The 22,828-nt window shown below is 44.5% G+C and overlaps 1 protein-coding gene across 1 annotated transcript in view; it reads right to left on the bottom strand.

Annotated features, from left to right (window-relative positions):
- The window catches only part of LOC310790146 (integrin alpha-11-like), a gene marked incomplete at both ends in the record, with an annotated part of 47,481 nt that overhangs the window by 6,069 nt on the left and 18,584 nt on the right, over positions 1-22,828 (bottom strand). Inside the window, 18 exon segments of the mRNA XM_083651825.1 lie at positions 198-311; positions 1,019-1,115; positions 2,517-2,600; positions 3,629-3,705; positions 4,523-4,621; positions 4,839-5,049; positions 5,643-5,728; positions 7,170-7,280; positions 7,383-7,519; positions 8,033-8,196; positions 9,922-10,055; positions 10,058-10,098; positions 13,452-13,680; positions 15,231-15,374; positions 16,369-16,517; positions 17,640-17,784; positions 20,261-20,331; positions 21,844-22,009. Of these exon segments, the coding sequence (XP_083507951.1) occupies positions 198-311; positions 1,019-1,115; positions 2,517-2,600; positions 3,629-3,705; positions 4,523-4,621; positions 4,839-5,049; positions 5,643-5,728; positions 7,170-7,280; positions 7,383-7,519; positions 8,033-8,196; positions 9,922-10,055; positions 10,058-10,098; positions 13,452-13,680; positions 15,231-15,374; positions 16,369-16,517; positions 17,640-17,784; positions 20,261-20,331; positions 21,844-22,009 (2,259 nt within the window).

The raw sequence follows: 22,828 nt of genomic DNA, 5'->3' as shown, positions 1-22,828 counted from the left end.
AATCACAGTTCAACTGAGATCCGTCTCAATCCAACCATAAATGGCCAATGACAATTACCACATGACACATACAAATGAGCCTGAACAGCAAAACTGCATGCAGGTGTCACTGGATAGGTTAGTCATTCTTTTAGTTAATCCTTATAGGGATCCTACGCAGTTTGATAAATGAGACCCGTGGTCCGGTCCAGTCTCACCTGGTCCATGCTGTAGTCGGTGATGGTCAACAGATGGTTCTGCTGCCTGGTTCTGGCCCAGATCTCAGCCTGGAACTGAACATCTGGAACTGAGAAGACACCCAGGTTCTGGATCTATCGAAGAAAGTGAAGAAGAAGAAGAAGATGAAGATGAAGAAGAAGACAAAATTAAACAAAAGTAGCAAACTGCTGACATCATGTGATCTGTGGTAGACTTATAGACTATTTATTTAACCAGCTAAAATCCCATTGAGACTGGAGTCTCTTTTACAAGGGAGAACTGGCCAAGAAGGCGGATAAGTTGTAATGTGCAAGGGAAGCTTGCCAAGCATAGCATTTTAAATTAAGACAAACCAATGCTGCTAAAATATGGCTAAAATACTGAACAGACAGATGCGTGACTGCAATTAAATCATACCATACTTGTCTACTACTTATCTCAGATTCGTGGCTCCGATTCCTGTTAAAAAAACCTGAAAATGTTCCTGATAAACTGACACATTTAATACTGGTAATGCTTAAGAAGTGTTTTGTAATGGTGTTGATATAATAAGCTACTCAAAATTGATCAAACACATTAGGTTTAGGCTGTTAATTTAAAAAAACAGGCTTCATGACGGGCTCAGGCTCAGAATTCTCATAAGCCTTAGGGCCCGGCCCGGGCTGGGCTTGATTGTCTCGGGCCCGGGTTGGGCTAGGGCTTACATTTTAGGCCTGTGCAGGGCTCTAATGAAAAGACCATCACCAGCTGATTTGATCTGTTTTTACAACAGGTGATTTTAACTGTTTTCACAACAGGTGATTGTGCTTCTGTGACTCACCTGATATGTAAGGTTGAAGGTGGGGCCGCTGCTGCCCAGCCACTCCGAGGAGGAAGAGGAGTCTGCTGGGATCTCAAAGCGAGAAGGGTTTGGGTCTCTGACAGACAGACAGGCAGAAAGACAGAGAGGATCCGGCTGAAATACTCCATATCGTCACTGTCCGATGAAAACCACCACAACTAATTTCTTTTAAATAATTGTTTACTTTTTACTATAGATGGAATATATCCATTCTCCTCTATCTACTGGTAGGTTTTGACGTCTAAATGACCAATGAAAACATGTTTTATTTATTGGGTAATCTATTTAACACGTATCAGCATTGGATGTTGGAGCTGCCCATCACACCGCGTATGTGACGGCAGAACCTCAAAGCTCCTCCCCTACCTCCATCCGAACCCCAGGCATGAGGAATTATCCGGAAAGCAGGCACTGTAGAGCAGAATGAGCAGAACCGAACGCCGTTGTCTTTCTGGCTTCGTTTTGTTTATTTCTGACATCGTCTGACTAATAGATCAATAAAATGTTTTCGAATTATCCCTAGGCTGCAAACTCATTTAAACTCTGCAGATCAAAGTGGTTTCTGACGAGCGTAATGTTAGCGTTAGTGAGAGGCTGTGTTCCCTCGAGACGGTGCCTCCCAGTCGGCGTGGGCTCGAACTCGTGCCAGCTGCTGAGGGAGCCACCTGGCTGCTAGAGGCTGCTTGCTTACTGCAGAGAAAATGCCTCAAAATCGGATTGTTAATCCTGTAACACAATTTGAGCTTATTCAGGTAAGATATTAATAATGTAATAACACATCCTTCGAGAAACTGACAATAATGTGCCAACATGTGCCAACTTTGACAACATGGTCAGTATTTTAAGAGCACAAGGTTTTTTGAGTTCCTGAAAACCTATACCCTTTGGTGTTCATCGGAGAGTGACAATATACAAGAAACTATTAAACGGATTGACTGAAGCTTCATACTCATTAACTTCAAACCATTTAGGCTACATATACACTGCAGGTCTTGATGCGCAGTTCAGATTTTGTTGCCTATATAAATTAGCCGTATCAGATATAACTTTATCTCTGCTACAGCCTGCAGTGTGGCCATGCAGCCTGCAGGGGGCAATGTGGCCATGCAGCCTGCAGGGGGCAGTGTGGCCATGCAGACTGCATGGAACAGTGTGGCCATGCACTCTACAGGGAGAAGTGTGGCTATGCAGCCTGCAGGGCGCAGTGTGGCCATGCAGCCTGCTGGGGGCAGTGTGGCCATGGAGCTTGCAGGGGGCAGTGTAGTCATGCAGCCTGGAGGGGGAAATGTAGTCATGCAGCCTGCAGGGGGCAGTGTGGTCATGCAGCCTGGAGGGGGCAGTGTAGTCATGCAGCCTGCAGGGGGCAGCGTGGCCATGCAGCCTGGAGGGGGAGTGTGGTAATGCCACCTGCAGGAGGCAGTGTGGTCATGCAGCCTGCAGTGCAGCCATGCAGGCTGCACGGGTCAGTGTGGCTCACCTGGTGAACAGCAGGTCAGCCTGGTATCTCAGAGGGAGGAAGAGTTCACTGGTGTTGTCTTCTGGGTACCCCTCCTCTCCCTCACTGTAACACACACACACAGATATAATGATGTAAAAATGGATAGTGCACAGTCTCCGCCTCCAAACTGACATCACACAACCAAGATGGCCACTCGTGTAAACCTGATATTTTGGCTTCACTTTTGCATAGGGGAAGGAAGTGGAGACACAGCCATAGACAGACCGATAACTTTACCCCGACCAAAATCATATACAGGGCTATTGTGACTTGGGATTGTCTGCCAAGTAATATTCGTTGCATCAAAGGAAATGCTTGTTTTAAAAGGGTTCTCAGATCCAACCTACACTCACACACACTGTCCTGATGTTTGTCACATCTCTTTTCCTTTCTATGTAGAGTATAGGAAGATGTACTGACCGTATTTTAATATTTGGGTCCATTGGCCATTGGCCAGCTAGAGGGCTAGCTGACCATGCTATATTGTCTGGTTTAGATTAGCTTTTTATTCTTTCTTTCTGTTTTTGTTTTTGTATTTGTATTTTACTTTATTGCTTGTCATGTACAGTACATGTAATGTGTATTGTTGTCTTGGACCCCAGGAAGGCTAGCTGTTGTCTAGGCTTCAGCTAATGGAGATCCTTTTAATAAACAATTAAACAAATCCCACTGTCCCTTGAATCTACATAAAAAATATATATTCACATTTGTTTGTAATTGTTGATATGTATTCACATTTGTTTGGACGTTTTGATAACTTATTTGCGAAGATATTCACTTATTTGTGAATATATTAACATGTATGGGCTATCAATGCCCTTTCCTTCCAATTAATCAAATGTGTTCTACTCTTTATATAGTGTTAGGGGTGGGGCAATATAAGTATCCAACCAAAAAAATATATATATATAATGGAAAAATGAAAAACAGTCTGACTCAATAATTCATTACTTAGATGCTGCTAAGACTTTTCATGTTTTCAGCAACTTTGCAATTTTCTAACAAATGTAATGTCTTTAGAAACAAATCTCTAAATGTTGTTTCCAGAGATTTTTAAATATAAGTGTGGTGTGGTATCATCAGCGGCTTACCTGCTGGTCTCCATGACGAAGTGGACATGATCCAGGAAGACAGAGCGACTGAACTCAAACTCCAGATGAAATGACACCTGACAAGAAGAGAGAGAGAGACGTTAAAGACACCTGACGAGAAGATCAAGAGAGAGACAGACATTAATATCTGCCCAAAATTCTGCTCACTCACACAAACGCACACGGACACGTCTCATACTTATTATAGATGACATCACTGATGACATCATCGGCATCACTCAGCGCAGGCCGCGCGGCCCTCTGTGCGGCCACTGCGCCATGTAGGCTAATAGGCTATGCAGCAGCAGAGCAGGAGACAGAGAGCCCATTGCAGCGCACACACACACACACACACACACACACACACACACACACCTTTTCCATTGTATTTGAGCCTCGCCAACATTAATTGCACACTTTTCATATGTCCTAGGTCTAATAATAAGTGCTTTTTTGGTTGGGTTGTTTTGGAGGTGTCCCCCCCCCTTGATATGTATGTCCAAACTAAATGTTCAGGGATTACTGCAATGGAGCCCTCACCAGACTGAGCTGTGCAAGAGATGTAGATGCCTCGCCTGATGAGCTACTCAAGTCGGCTACAGGAGCTAACGTCCTTCATGTTGATGGCAGCCTTCATATTACAAGTTACGGTGTCATTGGTGCTAGCTCAACCCAAGACATCGACATAATATCGTTATGGATCAAGCTAGTGACCCTGCCCGTGAAAAAAGGTAGAAAGACAGAGAGGGAGAGAGGTAAAGTAGACGAGGAGGTAAGAAGGTAGGAAGGGAAATGGAAAGCTGGGAAATAAACGTTCAGTAGCGAGATGGGACTGCTCTATTATCAGTAGTGTATATTAGTGGTTTATAATAGGTAGTGACCAGTAGAACCTACCTGGGCCAAGGATCTCATGAACGGAGTGCTGATGTTGCAGCTCCTCTGATTGGCCAGTCTGTCATCAGAGTGGCACTCAATCTGAATGTCTGATTGGTCCTGTGGGGAAAGGGGAGCAGCCTAATTGCACCAGATAGATGTTGGTCAAAATGTGCGGTGGACACCACAATATCATCTGCCATGCAGATCCCACATTGAAATTAAGGTAGCAGATAGACAGACAGACGGACAGACAGACAGACAGGTTGCAGATAAACAGAAAGGTTACAGAGACACAGACAGACAGACAGGTTGAGCAGACAGATAGGTTAGTTACCTTGACGATGAGGCTGTTGAACAGTAGGTTCGCAGAGGTGTGTATGTGTATATGGGCAGCGTAGGCGTTCTCTCCCTGGTTCTCCAGACGGGCGAACACCACTATCCTCCTACGCCCCGCCTCCACCACAAACTCCACGCCACGCTCAAGATCCGCCCCCCAGCGCCTGCATGGCCACCAGCCGGCCACCTCCCCCCCACCACAGAACTGACTGTGGAGACAGAGACAAATCTGTTTCAGTGTTCGCAGGAAAGTGAAGCATTACTGTAATTGTATTATGGGGTTACAATTTCCAAAACAGCAACTATATTACAGTTACTAATCCAGGTAACTTCAAGTTACTGCATTAGTTTCTTCAGTGCTGGCACAGCGCTAAAACGAAGCGTGGAGATACTACTGCGTGGCCAGAACGAGATTCGTTTTTTATGGTTTTGTGTCCTAGGTAGGCAAATAAGTAAAAATGATGCAGTTTGGCTGATTGTTGACTCATGTGAAGTTAATTATTGTTACACTGAAGTGGATTGCTTTTTCAATTATTTTTCTTTTTGCCGTCTTCAGTCTGGCAATTGGGTGGGATTCCACTGAAAACGCTGTTCATTATCGTACATGTGAAATGGTCAATGTACGTTCCCAGTTAGTCACCCCGAGTGGTGAATCTTTTTTAAATGGACTGGTTAGACAACCACCATCGACAGACAGACAGACAGACAGACAGACAGACTGACAGACAGACAGGTTGTTGTTGCAGTAGACAGACAGGTTACAGCAGACAGACAGACAGACAGACAGGTGAAGCTGTCTCACCTGAGCTCCAGCAGGTCTGTGTGGCTCTGGAGGATCAGGTCTGGGACACAGATCTCTTCCTGTTCACAGCCATTCCAGAAGGGAAGCTACGGCATGAGAGAAGGGTCAGTTCAGACAGACAGACAGACAGACAGACAGACAGACAGACAGACAGGCAGGCAGATAGGCAGACACACAGACAGAGAGGCAGGCAGGCAGACAGCTCTCCTCGTGCTCACAGCTGCGGAGGCCGGTATGGGTGTAAGATCGGCGTGCCTACAAGATCGGCTCTAAAATGTCCGACAGCTTTACATTATGGAATAGACTTGTGAGAATGTCTGATCAAAGACTCACTAAGAAGAGTTTTGTTTGGGGCATTGCCCATACATGGTCATCCTTGGGCAAATGATTTGAAATCCCTATTTTATTCAAACAACTTGTCATTTATTTTTCTTAACAGGTTATTATGTTATACCCGAGAGACTATGAGTAATATGTTTGTTTTGTATAAGGATAAATGATCTGTTGACTTATGGGATAAACCAAAACTAAGTAGGCCTGCCTATCGTCTCATAAAAGACAGTTACAGTGTAGAGCCCTATGTGAAGTTTGACTTGGACAGACGAAAAAGATCTCTGTGTGCCCAGTTACGCTCACTGGAACCAGTGGAACCCTTCCCTTAGCAATAGAGACTGGTAAGTTTAATGCTACCGCTGAAGAAGGTAGACTCTAGACTATGCGATTTAAATGAAATTATAAACTAGACTCACTTTTTGCTCTATTGCACTGTATGATGATGCAAGGGAAGTGCTGCTTTTTTATGCCGACTTTTTTTTTACTTGGATGACTATGAGAAATTGTTGAGTTGTGTTTTAAAAAAGGGACCTTCCCCACAGTTTTATTTGTCAGGCATGGGAGCAAAGACAGAACATTTTGTTTAAAAAGTGATGGATTTGTCTTGTTCTTTGAGCAGTATGTTGTTGACTTGCCATTTGTGCTATTTTGATTTGTACAATTGTTCCATTGTCTTATTGATTTATTGTTGTTTTTATGTGTGTCTTGTAGGCCCTTGAGGGCTGGGTACTGTAGAATGCATGGCACTCTAATAAATCAATCAACCAATCAATCAATCAACATTCAATTATCAGGATTCAAGTGTACAGGACAATTTCTCATAAGAGCCTTTTGAAAATAAATGTTGTGAGAGCTTAACTTCATCTGTAGTTGTAGGAGCCTGAGCACATCAGCACGAGTACATCCGGTAGGGCGATCGATCTGATCTTACACCCACACCAGTTCAGATACCTCGGTTCAAATGTAATGTGATGCATTCAGGCGTTCTCTGTAAATGTGAGCAGTCTCTCCTCAGTCCTGTGTGTGTATGCGTGGGTGTGGGTGTGTGTGTTTGTGTGTGTCTCTGTCTGTGTGTATGTGCGTGCCCTCTTTCTCACCTCGGTCCTGTGTGTGTGTGTATGTGTGTGTGTGTGTGTGTGTGTGTATGTGTGTGTGCGTGTGCGTGCGCGTGCATGCATGCATGTGCGCTCTCACCTCGGTCATGAAGCGGCTGGGCCGGTCTGGGTCCAGCACCGGCCCGTCGTCTGGGTTGTGTAGCCCCGTCTCCATGACGACCACAATGGGACGACCATAATCTGTGGTCTCCTGCTTAGAGGAGGGAGACGGTCAGCTATGTGTGTCTGTGTGTGTTTGTGTGTTTGTGTGTTTGTGTGTGTGCGTGAGTGAGTGCATGTGTGTGAGTGAGACCTGGACAGAGAAGCTGATTCGTTCACAGCACTCAGCCCTGGCCTGCAGATACAGAGTCCTGATTGGTGCGTCAGACTGATCCAGAATGGCTCTCGGAGGGAACCGCCTCTCATCCAACACCAGGCTGTACCACACACCTGGGGGGGGTGAGTACTCAGTTAAACTACAGGAAAAACAAAACAGCTGATGACTCACTTAAACTACAAACAAACGGCTGATGGCGCTTTCTAAAACCAGGCATCTATCTATCCTATGTCGGAGCTGCCCTCCGCACACTCACAACTTGCATTGACTTCAGGCCTGGCGGCGAGGGCCATCATTCACACCATACGGCAATCCCACGCTGAAGCTACGCAGCACTATGGCAATTCCATTTCGGCGTCCTTGTTAATAGGTGAGACCGTTGACACCAGCCACTAGTTTCGGCTTCTGTTCTATTTTTCAAGCATGTAGCGCGCTGCACCCGAGCTGCCAGGCATGAAGTCAATGCAAGTTGTGAGCGGGGGAGCGCAGCTCCGAGCATGGCGCTGAGGAAAAGAGTGTTTCTGGTCTGACCGGTTTAGTGTGGCACTCAGCTTCTGTTAAGGGCTTCTTCAGCGCTGCTTCTGAATAGCACCTGGTGTGAACCAACAGTAAAGACAGAGACCTACCGATGTCGGTGGCGTTGGTGTTGTGCACGGCGCCCAGTCGGAGGCAGACAGTGGCAGACATGCAGCTGGCCTCCTTCCCTCCCCGCAGACAGTCTCTGCTCCACATGTTGACCTTCTCAGGTTCAAAGGTCAGCCTGGCCTCAATCCACACCACGCCCCGAGACCTAGAGATATGATGTCATCAGGACGGGGTGTGTGTGTGTGTGTGTGTGTGTGCATAGGTGTGTGTGTGTGTGTGTGTGTAGTAGAGATGCACGGGCCGTAGTTATAATTGCGCTGACCGCGAATACTCCGCCCGGGGTGGATCATAAAAATCTAACAGGATTAGAAATGTGTATACTGTAGTAGATGTTTGAACTTATTATCAGGGTTTTTCATAGCTCAAAATGGGCCTTTGGGGCATGAGACAATGTAAAAAAAACTTACGGAGCAAAGTGTTACAGCACCTCCAGTTTAAAGGTACATTCAGCGATGTTTTTGTGTTAAAATAAGTGTTAAATGGCTCTATATTCTGAGAGCAATCACTGAAATAGAGTATTTGGTCAGTAACTTGGAACCCCCACTGTCCTCTATCTCTCTCCTGTAGTTCTGCAGGCAGGGCGGACGTATCTCTGCAACCGTAAGTCGTAGAGACTCAGAGATGGCGCCGTTGGATTCGTGGTGAAAAAATACATGCAGTCTTTTTTTGACTTTTCTCTGATTGGATAAAAATTGGCGCCGACCTCAAACTAAACTAGCTCTGACCAAGTTGAGATTATACAGTAGCCTACATGATTATACATTATAGACAGATATACTGTAGATATTGATATAGATATAGATATTGGGTTAACTCAAAGCTGTATCCCCCCATGGCCCAATGTTAGTGAAGATGTTGTTAATTAATTAATCATGAGATATAGCATCAAACATGTTTTAGACTTATCCATTTTCTCTTTTACCTCAGTTGTTGCCTTGCCTCGTTTGCTGCGATCCATTAAATTGTACGTGCATCACAGTGACGCACTACGCAGGCATTGTCAGGACAATATTGTAAACAAACATTGTGATTTGGTCTATAGCCTACTGTTTACACATGACTTTGAAATAGAACATCAACCGTTATACAGCCAGGTAGAAAAACTGACTGACTTTAGTGTTACTAGACAACCACAAATTTAACAGTAAACACTAACCTGATAGCTTTATATGGCTTTCGGTTCCTCTTGACCTAAAGATCATTTTGGCGCGTGAGTATCAGACTATCTTGTGCAAACCTGCACTGCTTACTTCTACACCAGGGGTCGGCAACCTTTTTGATATGAAGTGCCATTTTCAATTTTGCTTGTCAATCAGTGTGCCACACCAAGATTAATGAATCGCACATCAACAATTTAACGTTATTCCTTCCAAAATCAGGACATTGAAGTATACACAGCACGAGCACGGTCCTTCTCTGTCTTGCTCGCTGGCATTTTTCATCTGCTTTCTGCTGCCGGCAGAGCAGTCTTGTAAGAGAGTGGCATCTTACTGCTCTGCTGCTGCCATGGAAGGCAACCGATCAGAGGCAGAGAGTGAGTCACTCCGGTAAATATCCTAAATAACATGCTGCGCAATTGCAAATGGCTGTGAAGTAGGTCATTTGACAGGGCACTTCAACATTTCTACGAAAAATCTCAATTGCGCACTTATTGCTGCTGTGCGCTGCCGTGCCAGTGGTTAACCCTTCGCGTGCCAGAGGTGGCACCCGTGCCATAGGTTGCTGACCCCTGTTCTACACCTAGGTGTATATATATATATATTTTTTTATTCTGTTCTCTTGGCATCATCATGTAAATGGGAGGATATCCTCAATGATCTCAGAGATCTAAATAAAGGTTGAATGAATTTCATACAATCAATGGACTGACCAGATGATGGCCACAGCTCCCAATGCTCCCACAGCCAGGTCCACCAGCCCGTCTGCGTTCACGTCCAAAACACCATGAAGACTCCGCCCAAAATACTGAAGGCCTGAAGACAGACCGGCCGCACAGAGTCTCTGAGAGGGACAGACAGAGAGAGAGACACAGAGACAGAAGCCATTTCTAGACAAGCAGTGAGCTCTTGAATAGTAGACATCACTCGGACGGCCTGTATGTTTAGAAACAATTGTCCGTTGTGAGCGTGTTCCAGAACAAGTGCTTTAGCTCAGGAGGTAGAGCGGGTCAGCCAATGACGCAAGGGTTGGCGGTTCGATCCCCGCTCCCTCCCAGCTGCTGTCGTTGTGTCCTTGGGCAAGACACTTAACCCCAAATTGCTCCCGATGGTGTGTAGGCACCCTGCGTGGCAGCCTGCCGCCATTGGTGTATGAATGGGTGAATGTAGACTATCTACTCATTGTAAAGCGCTTTGGATAAAAGCGCTATATAAATGCAGACCATTTACCATTTACCATTTACCAAGTGCTATGTCCATGCCGGGGTTAATGTCGTATGAGCTGGCGCCTCGGGGGTTAATGACGTATGAGCTGGCACCTCGGGAGTTAATTGCGGTGTGGGGGGTGTCTGTGGGGGTGGGAGCGGCATATGGTATCGGTCGGCTGGGCCAACATCATGCCTCATGGCCGTTGGATGGTACCTGTCTGTATTGGTGTTGGATGTTACCTGTCTGTATTGGTGTTGGATGTACCTGTCTGTATTGGTGTTGGATGTACCTGTCTGTATTGGTGTTGGATGTACCTGTCTGTATTGGTGTTGGATGGTACCTGTCTGTATTGGTGTTGGATGTACCTGTCTGTATTGGTGTTGGATGGTACCTGTCTGTATTGGTGTTGGATGTACCTGTCTGTATTGGTGTTGGATGCTACCTGTCTGTATTGGTGTTGGATGTACCTGTCTGTATTGGTGTTGGATGTACCAGTCTGTATTGGTGTTGGATGTACCTGTCTGTATTGGTGTTGGATGGTACCTGTCTGTATTGGTGTTGGATGTACCTGTCTGTATTGGTGTTGGATGCTACCTGTCTGTATTGGTGTTGGATGTACCTGTCTGTGGTGTTGGATGTACCAGTCTGTATTGGTGTTGGATGGTACCTGTCTGTATTGGTGTTGGATGTACCTGTCTGTATTGGTGTTGGATGGTACCTGTCTGTATTGGTGTTGGATGTACCTGTCTGTATTGGTGTTGGATGCTACCTGTCTGTATTGATGTTGGATGTTACCTGTCTGTATTGGTGTTGGATGGTACCTGTCTGTATTGGTGTTGGATGTACCTGTCTGTATTGGTGTTGGATGTACCTGTCTGTATTGGTGTTGGATGGTACCTGTCTGTATTGGTGTTGGATGTTACCTGTGTGTATTGGTGTTGGATATACCTGTCTGTATTGGTGTTGGATGTTACCTGTGTGTATTGGTGTTGGATGTACCAGTCTGTATTGGTGTTGGATGTACCAGTCTGTATTGGTGTTGGATGTTACCTGTGTGTATTGGTGTTGGATGTACCAGTCTGTATTGGTGTTGGATGTACCAGTCTGTATTGGTGTTGGATGGTACCTGTCTGTATTGGTGTTGGATGTAACAGTCTGTATTGGTGTTGGATGGTACCTGTCTGTATTGGTGTTGGATGTTACCTGTCTGTATTGGTGTTGGATGTACCTGTCTGTATTGGTGTTGGATGTACCTGTCTGTATTGGTGTTGGATGTACCTGTCTGTATTGGTGTTGGATGTACCTGTCTGTATTGGTGTTGGATGTACCACTCTGTATTGGTGTTGGATGTTACCTGTCTGTATTGGTGTTGGATGTTACCTGTCTGTATTGGTGTTGGATGTTACCTGTCTGTATTGATGTTGGATGTACCTGTCTGTATTGGTGTTGGATGTACCTGTCTGTATTGGTGTTGGATGTACCTGTCTGTATTGGTGTTGGATGTACCTGTCTGTATTGGTGTTGGATGTACCTGTCTGTATTGGTGTTGGATGTACCTGTCTGTATTGGTGTTGGATGTACCACTCTGTATTGGTGTTGGATGTTACCTGTCTGTATTGGTGTTGGATGTTACCTGTCTGTATTGGTGTTGGATGTTACCTGTCTGTATTGGTGTTGGATGTTACCTGTCTGTATTGGTGTTGGATGTACCTGTCTGTATTGGTGTTGGATGCTACCTGTCTGTATTGGTGTTGGATGTACCTGTCTGTGGTGTTGGATGTTACCTGTCTGTATTGGTGTTGGATGGTACCTGTCTGTATTGGTGTTGGATGTACCTGTCTGTATTGGTGTTGGATGGTACCTGTCTGTATTGGTGTTGGATGTACCTGTCTGTATTGGTGTTGGATGCTACCTGTCTGTATTGATGTTGGATGTTACCTGTCTGTATTGGTGTTGGATGGTACCTGTCTGTATTGGTGTTGGATGTACCTGTCTGTATTGGTGTTGGATGTACCTGTCTGTATTGGTGTTGGATGGTACCTGTCTGTATTGGTGTTGGATGTTACCTGTGTGTATTGGTGTTGGATATACCTGTCTGTATTGGTGTTGGATGTTACCTGTGTGTATTGGTGTTGGATGTACCAGTCTGTATTGGTGTTGGATGTACCAGTCTGTATTGGTGTTGGATGTTACCTGTGTGTATTGGTGTTGGATGTACCAGTCTGTATTGGTGTTGGATGTACCAGTCTGTATTGGTGTTGGATGGTACCTGTCTGTATTGGTGTTGGATGTAACAGTCTGTATTGGTGTTGGATGGTACCTGTCTGTATTGGTGTTGGATGTTACCTGTCTGTATTGGTGTTGGATGTACCTGTCTGTATTGGTGTTGGATGTACCTGTCTGTATTGGTGTTGGATGTACCTGTCTGTATTGGTGTTGGATGTACCTGTCTGTATTGGTGTTGGATGTACCACTCTGTATTGGTGTTGGATGTTACCTGTCTGTATTGGTGTTGGATGTTACCTGTCTGTATTGGTGTTGGATGTTACCTGTCTGTATTGATGTTGGATGTACCTGTCTGTATTGGTGTTGGATGTACCTGTCTGTATTGGTGTTGGATGTACCTGTCTGTATTGGTGTTGGATGTACCTGTCTGTATTGGTGTTGGATGTACCTGTCTGTATTGGTGTTGGATGTACCTGTCTGTATTGGTGTTGGATGTACCACTCTGTATTGGTGTTGGATGTTACCTGTCTGTATTGGTGTTGGATGTTACCTGTCTGTATTGGTGTTGGATGTTACCTGTCTGTATTGGTGTTGGATGTTACCTGTCTGTATTGGTGTTGGATGTACCTGTCTGTATTGGTGTTGGATGGTACCTGTCTGTATTGGTGTTGGATGTACCAGTCTGTATTGGTGTTGGATGGTACCTGTCTGTATTGGTGTTGGATGGTACCTGTCTGTATTGGTGTTGGATGTTACCTGTCTGTATTGGTGTTGGATGTTACCTGTCTGTATTGGTGTTGGATGTTACCTGTCTGTATTGATGTTGGATGTACCTGTCTGTATTGGTGTTGGATGGTGTTGTCCTGGCCATAGAAGACGTAGATTGCCCCCTGGTGGTCGTCCTCCAGCGGCGCTCCCACCACAAGCTCCCTGAAGCCGTCTCCGTTCATGTCGGGGATCTGGGCCAACGCCGAGCCCAGCCGCGAGTTCTGAGCGCGCTCAGAGACCTCCAGCACCCCCTGCAGCACAAACGAACTCTGGAGAGGGATCAGTTTAGTTTGGTTGGTTTAGTTTGGTTTCCCTTTCACTACCTGTGGACTGACAATGACTACATTTACACAGACATTTTACAGTTTACATTGGCGGACCCATAGCATCCCCGACTTGTAACTTTCTCATCATGAGAGAGCTGGTTTGAATCCCAAATGATAAACCTAACTGTTGTTTAGAGGCACAGCGCGCGTGTAGCATGTGTGTAGTGTGCAGGCCTATGACTCTTGGCGGGTGCCGCCTTGTTGTGTTCACTCGTGTGGAAAAATTAGCACAGGTGCAGGGCATGCAGGCCCTGTCCTGTGGTGCTGAGGAAGATATTCGTGGATGATGAGAACGCTGGCACAATTGAAATCTACCTGTGTTTCTTCCAAATGTGGGACTTGTCTTCGACCAGCTTGTAAGGAAGCTAGAGGAAACACAACTCTGATGTGTACACGGAAATCAGGAAATTCAAAGCGGAAATGCAGCAAAGAAAAGATGACAGCTTCTGTGGATTCCAGACCAGGTAGCTGATGGATAAACTGCTGCCTGCAGAAAAGGCCAAAGTGAAAGCGGATCTCACTGGATTCTACAACACTGCCATTGCATACATCGATAAGTGGCTTGATTTATCCGCAGACAATGTGATGATGAAGTGGCCTCTTTGAGAAACTCACCTTCTCTGACTTGGAGGAGGTGGCGGCTGCCCTCAAGTTGACTGAAACAATCAACATGGACAAACTATGAGGAATTCTGCGCCAGCCGGGAAGAAATTGAAACAGCACGACAGGACCCCACAAAATCGACCTGGGAGAAGTGGAAAAGATAACTTGCCTAACCTGTTCCTGATCGTGTCATTCGTTCTCAGTGTGCCCGGTTCAAATGCCTTTGTGGAGAGGATTTTTTCACTCATGGCCAACAAGTGGTCAGATGCAAGAAACCGCTGCAGCACAGACATGATCAAAAGTGAGCTTCATATTTCGGTGAACATGAACATGCCCTGCAAAGACTTCTTTCTTGCCATGCAAAAGGTCAAAGAGTTGTTGGATACGGAGCAGCAATAAGTGAAGAAAATCGGTTAGTAGGCTTTCTTTTTTTACTATTGGGCTGTGCTTTTCACACACTCATAATGTGTTGTTTTTACTGGTTGAAGATTAGCAATTGGCAATGTGTGGTATTTTCATCTGACTGTGTCACAACCTACAGGGGTGCCACGTCTATGTGCTACGCAATGCCGATAGCCCACACGCAGAACCAGCTGAGCGAGGCGACGTGCAGCGTGTCGGTGGACCGGCTGGAGCTCCTGCACGGCTCCAGCCTGGTGGGCTCCAGCCCTAACCCCTAACCCTACGTGGCTGTCGGCATTGCGGGCTGTCGGCACTGCGGGTGGTCAGCATAGCGAGCGGACCCCCCTACAGTGTGTGTTTAAAACTGCTGACTGTCGCGCTTCAAAAACCTCTCGCCACTCGTCATAAAAAAAGTACAATAATAATAATAATAATAATTAACAAAATAAAAAATAAAACCCAACTAGTGTAGATACAGTATAGTCTACCTGTGGAGTGAGGGTGTAGATGTAGACCCGCCCCCTCTCCCAGCCCTTGCTGTAGTACATGGGTGCTGCCACCAGGAGGACATCGGTCTGTCCGTCGCCGTCCACGTCCATCGAACACAACTCACTGCCGAAATACGACCCGATCTGACACAACACAATACACAGGAAATGCATTACATACTAATCTAATCTCCTGCAATGATATGAGTGGGCGGGTGGGAAGAGGGCTCATACATCCTGGCTAATGACTCTATCAGTAATGTCATGTACCTGTATTGAATGAATGATGTCAATAAAAAGTTGATCACAAAAAAATACTGCTCCTGCAATGTATAACATTACTGTCAAGTTATTTCGCCTTGTAATTGTGATCGTTGCGGTATGTCAGTTTTAAATGGTGTTCACCGTGTTAATTTTCCCATTGAGTGTCATGCCTTCTGCATTGCAACCTTAAAGTTGGAGTAGGCCATGCTTGAGATTGTAATCTTTAGCATGTCAGCATCAGAATCAGAATCAGAATAACTTTATTGATCCCCGACGGGCAAGTGAGTCATGCTACAGTTGATCACACTCAGGCATGAAAACATATAAACATCAAACATTATAAGAGGCATAGGAATGTACCATAAAGCAATAAAATAGAAGTTACGTAGCCTATGTACAGTACATGTACTATGTAGTGTCACAAATATGTGCCTTATCCAACAATCATTCTCAAGTACGATTTAGTAAACATACTACTGTACTCCTTTTGTATGTTACATACTGCGGCGCTTCCGTTGTCACAGTGTTGATGGTAGTCCTTACTCTATTTCCATTGTATTTTTTGTTTTGTTTTTTATCAATTCTTGGCCAGGTCACAATTGTAAAAGAGATTTTGTATCTCAATTGTTTTTATCTGGTTAAATAAAGGTTAAACTAAATATGTACAGTATATATACAGTAGTATATTATGTATATATATATATATATATATATATATATATATATAGATATATATATATATATATAGATATATATATATATATATATATATATATATATATATATATACTGTATATATATATAGTGATGATGCTGTGTAAAGCCCTTTGAGACATGCTTGTGTGGTAAGGGGCTTTAACATAACTGAACTGACCTGTTCTCCGAGGAGCCCTTGCAGTATGGTGAGGTTTCCGGTGTTCCTCAGGGTAAACACGATGACTTTCCCCGTGTGGTTAAACCTCGGAGCTCCAGAGACTAACAGCTGGGCACCGCCAGACGACACCACCGAGCCCACAGAGTACCCTGTGACACAAACCAGGCCCAAACCAGTCAGAAACTATCAGGTACCCTGAGACACAAAGCAGGCCCAAACCAGTCAGAAACTAACTAGTACCCTGAGACACAAACTAGTCAGAAAATAACCAGCACCCTGAGGCACAAACCAGGCCCAAACCAGTCAGAAACTAACTAGTACCCTGAGACACAAACTAGTCAGAAAATAACCAGCACCCTGAGGCACAAACCAGGCCCAAACCAGTCAGAAACTAACTAGTACCCTGAGACACAAACTAGTCAGAAAATAACCAGCACCCTGAGGCACAAACCAGGCCCAAACCAGTCAGAAACTAACTAGTACCCTGAGACACAAACTAGTCAGAAAATAACCAGCACCCTGAGGCACAAACCAGGCCCAAACCAGTCAGAAACTAATGAATACCCCGAGACACAAACCAGGCCCAAACAAGTCAAAAACGAATGAATACCCTGAGACACAAACCATTCAGAAACCAGTCAGAAACTAAGACTTGAGACTAGTTTTTTCACAATACCAAAATGTTGACTCCGATACCGATACCAAGTTTAGTATCACGATACTCGATACCGATACGATACTTGAAATTTAAAATGATTCCATACTCGATAACTAATAGATCAGAAACCAAATTAAACAAAAAGAATACATGAAATAAAAAAATAAAACAATTGGAAATAAAATTATCTTTCAAAAATATTCCGGTTCACTTCGACTTTAAGAACAGAATACAGCATCTTTTTGCAATAAAATCTTTACAAATTATATAGCCATGTACATTGCACATCCTGTGATGTGAATGAATGAATCCGTGAAATGAGCAACAATTTTTTACAATTTCACTTCCGGTTGAGTGATTTTGCTTCAAAATAAAAGCGTGATAACATGTGGCAGATGCATGCCTGCACACCTGAGAGAAGCAGCAGCAGAAGATGACCATTAACCAGAAGACAGGGGAAGTACGGGAAACACTGGACTGAGTGATGATGACCCCAGATTTTGTGTGTGTGTGTGTGTGTGTGTGTGTGTGTGTGTGTGTGTGTGTGTGTGTGTGTGTGTGTGTGTGTGTGTGCGTGCGTTTGTGTGTGTGTGCATGCGTTTGTGTGTCTCACCCAGATAAGCTGCATGGTTTTTGAGTTCCTCTGGAAACTCTTTCTGATAGGACGACTGAGGCGGGACAATCTTCCCGTGACGCGTCTCTTTCAGCACTGCGCCGGTCCAGTCGTACGCCCCCACCGCCCCCACCAGCACGCCATCCTACCACACACACACACACACACACACACACACACACACACACACACACACACACCATTTGAATGCTTTATTTGGATCCCCCAATTTCATATTAAAAAGGGAATCAAATATAACGCGTCAGACAATTCATGGGCACCTAAGAGTACACATAGCACCAATAATTGGTTGATACACACAACCAACTGACACACACGCGCATGCACACGCACACACACGCGCACGCGCACACACACACACACACACACACACACACACACACACACACACACACACACACACACACACACAAATTCCAATCATGGAAGTTGGAAACCCTCATTAGTGTTTTGCTTGCACCTGTGTTTACCCTGGCTTCTCGACACAAAATGGCCCCCGTGAGAAGGGTCTATTACCCTGCTGCTAACCCTTTATATTAAGGTTCTATTAATAAGCAAAATCACAGTGCTTAACTGTTGTATTTTACAGTAAAGAAACCAGCACTGTAAACAAATATACAGTAAAGATACAGTACAGTACTGTAAATACATTTTACAATAAAGTTACCACTACTGTAAATACAAGTACAGTAGTTCTACTGTGAATATAATTGCAGTAAGTTAATGGCTAGGCTACTTGCTACCAGTAAGTTACTGTAATTATTATATTTATTATTTATTATTATTTTTACAGTGGTATGTACAGTATGTATGTATGTATGTATGTATGTTGTTGGATGTTACTGTGTCTGTCAATGTACAACAAGCTGCTTGTAGCTAATAAGGCCATGAGTCAAGCTGTTAGAGGATATGAGCTGCAGATGTCCACCTGATCCTCTGATCCAGGATCTGCTGTGATCTGCCTTATATTCAGAAGCTGTCTCCTTTCATGTGTTTTCCATTAGGCTGTCTGTGACCTCACTTCATTTTCTACCTTTAACTCAAGAGCAGGAAACGCTGGAGCCATTCTTAGCATAACTCTGTGTGTGTGTGTGTGTGTGTGTGTGTGTGTGTGTGTGTGTGTGTGTGTGTGTGTGTGTGTGTGTGTGTGTGTGCGTGTGTGCGTGCGTGCGTGCGTGCGTGCGTGCGTGCGTGCGTGTGTGTGTGTGTGTGTCTGTGTGTGCATGCATGTGTCTGTGGGTGTGCGAGTGCATGTGTAGCTGGCAGCTGTATTGTCAGGAAAACCATCTGCTCTGTGTTACGCAGGAAAGTTTTCCACCATGCCGTCTTCCTCCTCCACACACACACACACACACGCACACACACACACACACACACACACACACACACACACACACACACACACACACACACACACACACACACACACACACACACACACACACACACACACACACACACACACCCCTTGTGTAGCAGTACAGCCTCACTCACACCCGGCTATTGTATTGCTATTACTTTTTTTTATATTATTTAGAAACAGTTAGCACCTGCTGTAAATAATTAAGCTCCCCCAGCCACAATGATCTGCAGCCACTACTGGTTACACACAGTGGTGTAAATTGGGGGGAACCCTTGGGAACGGAGTTGCCAGAGGAAACGTTGGTTCCCCTTAAGAAATGTCTTGCAATGCAGTGGAAAGCAGAGCAATGGAGAGGGGGCAGCATGAAATGAGCAGAGAATAGTAGGAGAACATGTATTTGGAAGCTGAATAAGCAGCATCAATATCAATAGGTCATCAAGTCTGTCATGAATAAAATCAAGGGGAAATAATCAGTATAAGTCACTTTCGTAAGAGATTTTTACATAGCTGTAATGGTACTGTATGAGTAAAATAAAAATAAAAAACAGTCAAGAATTCTGAAATAATATGCTATGCCCCCCACGTCCATGAACCCCCATCCTGTGTAAGTATGGTTCCCAGAGAAAAACCTGGCCATTTCCACCACTGGTTACAGACAGTAACAAACAGACCAGTTTGTCACTTAGACACAAAAAGATTAGAAAATAGTGTCCAGGTTGAAAAGGAAAAGTTATAGAGAGGCAAAGTGACCCCCTACTTCCTGCTTCAGCACTGTACCAGAGATTTTTATCCGCCATTTATTTTCCCATAGACATTTCGTAAAATGCTTGTAAAAAATAGTTTTACTTCGTCAAACCAAACGGTTCACATATATTTAGAATCGGGAGAGACCATAGAACATTTCACTGAGACCAAAACTTACAAAAACTACACAGAAAAAATATTTTCTTTAAATCCGTAATTTTTTTACGTTTTGGTCCGAGTGTGGTCTCTCCTGTTTCTAAATATATCTGAACTTTGGTTTAGTTTGACGAAGTAAAACTATTTTTATACGCATTTTACGAAATGTCTATGGGAAAATAAATGGCGGATGAAAATCTCTGGTACAGTGCTGAAGCAGGAAGTAGGCGGTCACTTTACCTCTCTATAATAATGTGACGCTTTAAAGGCATGGAGTGGACAGAGCAGGTGTGGAGGTGAAGAAGAAGAAGGTGAAGAAGAAAAAGGACAGACTCACTCTGAGCATGTGCGAGGAGAAGCCGGCCTGAGCCATCTGCAGGCCGAAGCCCCGCCCCTGGCTGCTGGTTCCTGCAACACAAACAGAATCACAAACACAAACAGAACAGCGTTACAGAGAGCAAGGTCAGACTTACCTTAACTAAGACTTTATAATGAATACCATACTCTGTTCCATTGTCCCTTTGTCCTGCATATTAGCCAATTTTTTCTATACTTACCATAGTCAGTCTATCCAGGATTTCGCTTTGTGTGTTGTGTGTGTGTGTGCGTGTGTGTATGTGTGTGTGTGTGTGTGTGTGTGTGTGTGTGTGTGTGTGTGTGTGTGTGTGTGTGTTTGATTGTGCAGCAGCTTTTCTCAAAAATCCAATGCAATTTGAAGTTGAAGTTGAAGATTATTTTTTCGAGCGTTATTATGATCATTATTTGCGTTGGGGTCCTGCACCCTGTCGGGGTTTATTCCACGATAATGACCGACTTGTTTCTGCAGATTGATATGACTGGATGCGGTCCTCTAGTCTTTCAGAACTCTTTATTTTATTTTAGTTTATTTGACATTTGTTAAAAGTACATATGTAACCGAGTTGAATCAGCGCGGATTCCTCGTGAGTCCCGAGTGGTAGCGAGTGGATTGGTTAAACTCACTCCCCAGGTATAAAGGCATGTTAACCAGCTCCGCCAAGGGAGCTAGCTCTCTTGGTGTTGCGGTTAACATGCTGGACTCCCAAGCCGAGGGTCGGCAGTTCGAATCCACCCCTGGACAAGCCCTTAACATGGGTTGCTGCAAGTACCACCTACACAACGCCGTTACACATACAACACATGACATGCGAAATTTAAAAACATCTAGGACACAAATGAGTCAAAGACTTGTTTCCATTGTGGTCCTTGGTCTCAACAGACAATACAGTATCAAAAACAAACATCAACAAGTGCAAATTAGAATAAATAACATTACTAACAAAATACCCTATGAAAAATTACAAATCATACAAAGTGAAACTGAAATCTCACCTACCTACCTACATAGCCACATAGGCTACTGTAAATATACAGTTTGTACACACACACACACACACACACACACACACACACACACACACACACACACACACACACACACACACACACACACACTATACTCTGCAGGCCGAGTTGTAAAGATAACGAGGTGCGTTTGACTTTATATTTTTCAGTGTTGTACATTACTGATGTAAAATCTTATTTTAGGTCTAAAAAACTGATTGAATATTATAAAATCTGTCCCTTCCATTTTCAGGTCCTTTTATACATCCATGGAGAAGTTGAGCAAACAGCTGGGCTCTCTGAGGTCCTGTGTCCGCCAAAGAGCTCCGGAGAAACAGAGTTTTAACAAACTGATTTATTCACTGTTTGTACCTGTTTTAATTAGTCTGTTTTGGAGAGGAGTAGACCTCTACTATAATTCAGCTCCCAGTAAAAACCTTGTGAATAATGAAGACTGAAGGAATCTTAACCTAAAAACAAACTGAGCACCTAGGCTGAGCTAATGTTAGCATCAGCTAGGCCAGCAGCCCGCCTCCGCAGAAGAGGAACAGTCATTACCTTCCAGAGAGAAGATTCTCTCTCCCAGAGCATCCACGATGTCCTTCAGGGATGACTCGTCCGACACGTTGAAGAAGTGCTGCTCGTCCGGGTCACTGGCGATGAACATGATCTCCTTCAGAAAGGCTTCAGGGTTTATCCCACGCCGGTTGTAGTAGCCCATGACCTGGGAGGGGAGGGGGGGGAAGGGGGTTGCAGAAACAGACAAACTTCTAAAGTAGCTCAAACAGGAAGTTTATAAAGTAATTCATAATTATATGTTCCAGTGGACAACATACTGGACTTCATCAACCAAGCCTATGATGTAGGAGAACTACCGGAGTCAAGTCAAGTCAAGTCAAGTTTATTTATATAGCCCTAATTCACAAGCATGTCTCAGAGGGCTTCACAGAGAATATGTCTAGCTAATTCTAGCTGACACAACAGTAGCAAATTACAGAATAAAGATAACACTTTGAACAATTGATAGAGAAATATAGAAATATAGGATAGAGCAGAGGAGAGAGCAGGAGAAGGGAGGACAGCAGGGGGAATGTGAGAGAGTGATGGGGTGGGGAGGGAATGGGAAATGTTGGAGAGTATAGGAGGTGGGGAAGGAGCAAGAGGAGAGAACAGGAGAGGGGAAGGGGGGGTGTGGGGGAGAAGAGAGCAGGGGGAGGGAGGAGGTGGGGAGAGAATGGGAAATGTGGGAGAGGAGAGAGCGTATGGAAGAGTATGGGAGACTGAGGAAGGCCTAGGGCCGAAACATGTATGTGCTGTACTGCTCCTGACTGAGGTAAATTAAATATTGAAAAGGACTTTTTGAGTGTTGGCTTTTTCTTCCTATTGACTCTGTACTCGTGCCGTGCACCGGACCTCTTTGTTTCACTCTCCGAGTGTGCTCGTCCTTCTCTACTTTTTGAGACTATATGGAGAGAACAGGGAAAGGAGGGCTAGCTGACACAACAGTAACAAATTACAGTAGTAATAATAACACATCGAACAA

This window comes from Poromitra crassiceps (assembly GCF_964638095.1).
Source record: "Poromitra crassiceps genome assembly, chromosome: 15".
Lineage (NCBI taxonomy): Eukaryota > Metazoa > Chordata > Actinopteri > Beryciformes > Melamphaidae > Poromitra > Poromitra crassiceps.
Note: the sequence above shows the minus strand (reverse complement) of the source record. Positions and strands in the feature narration are given on the sequence as shown.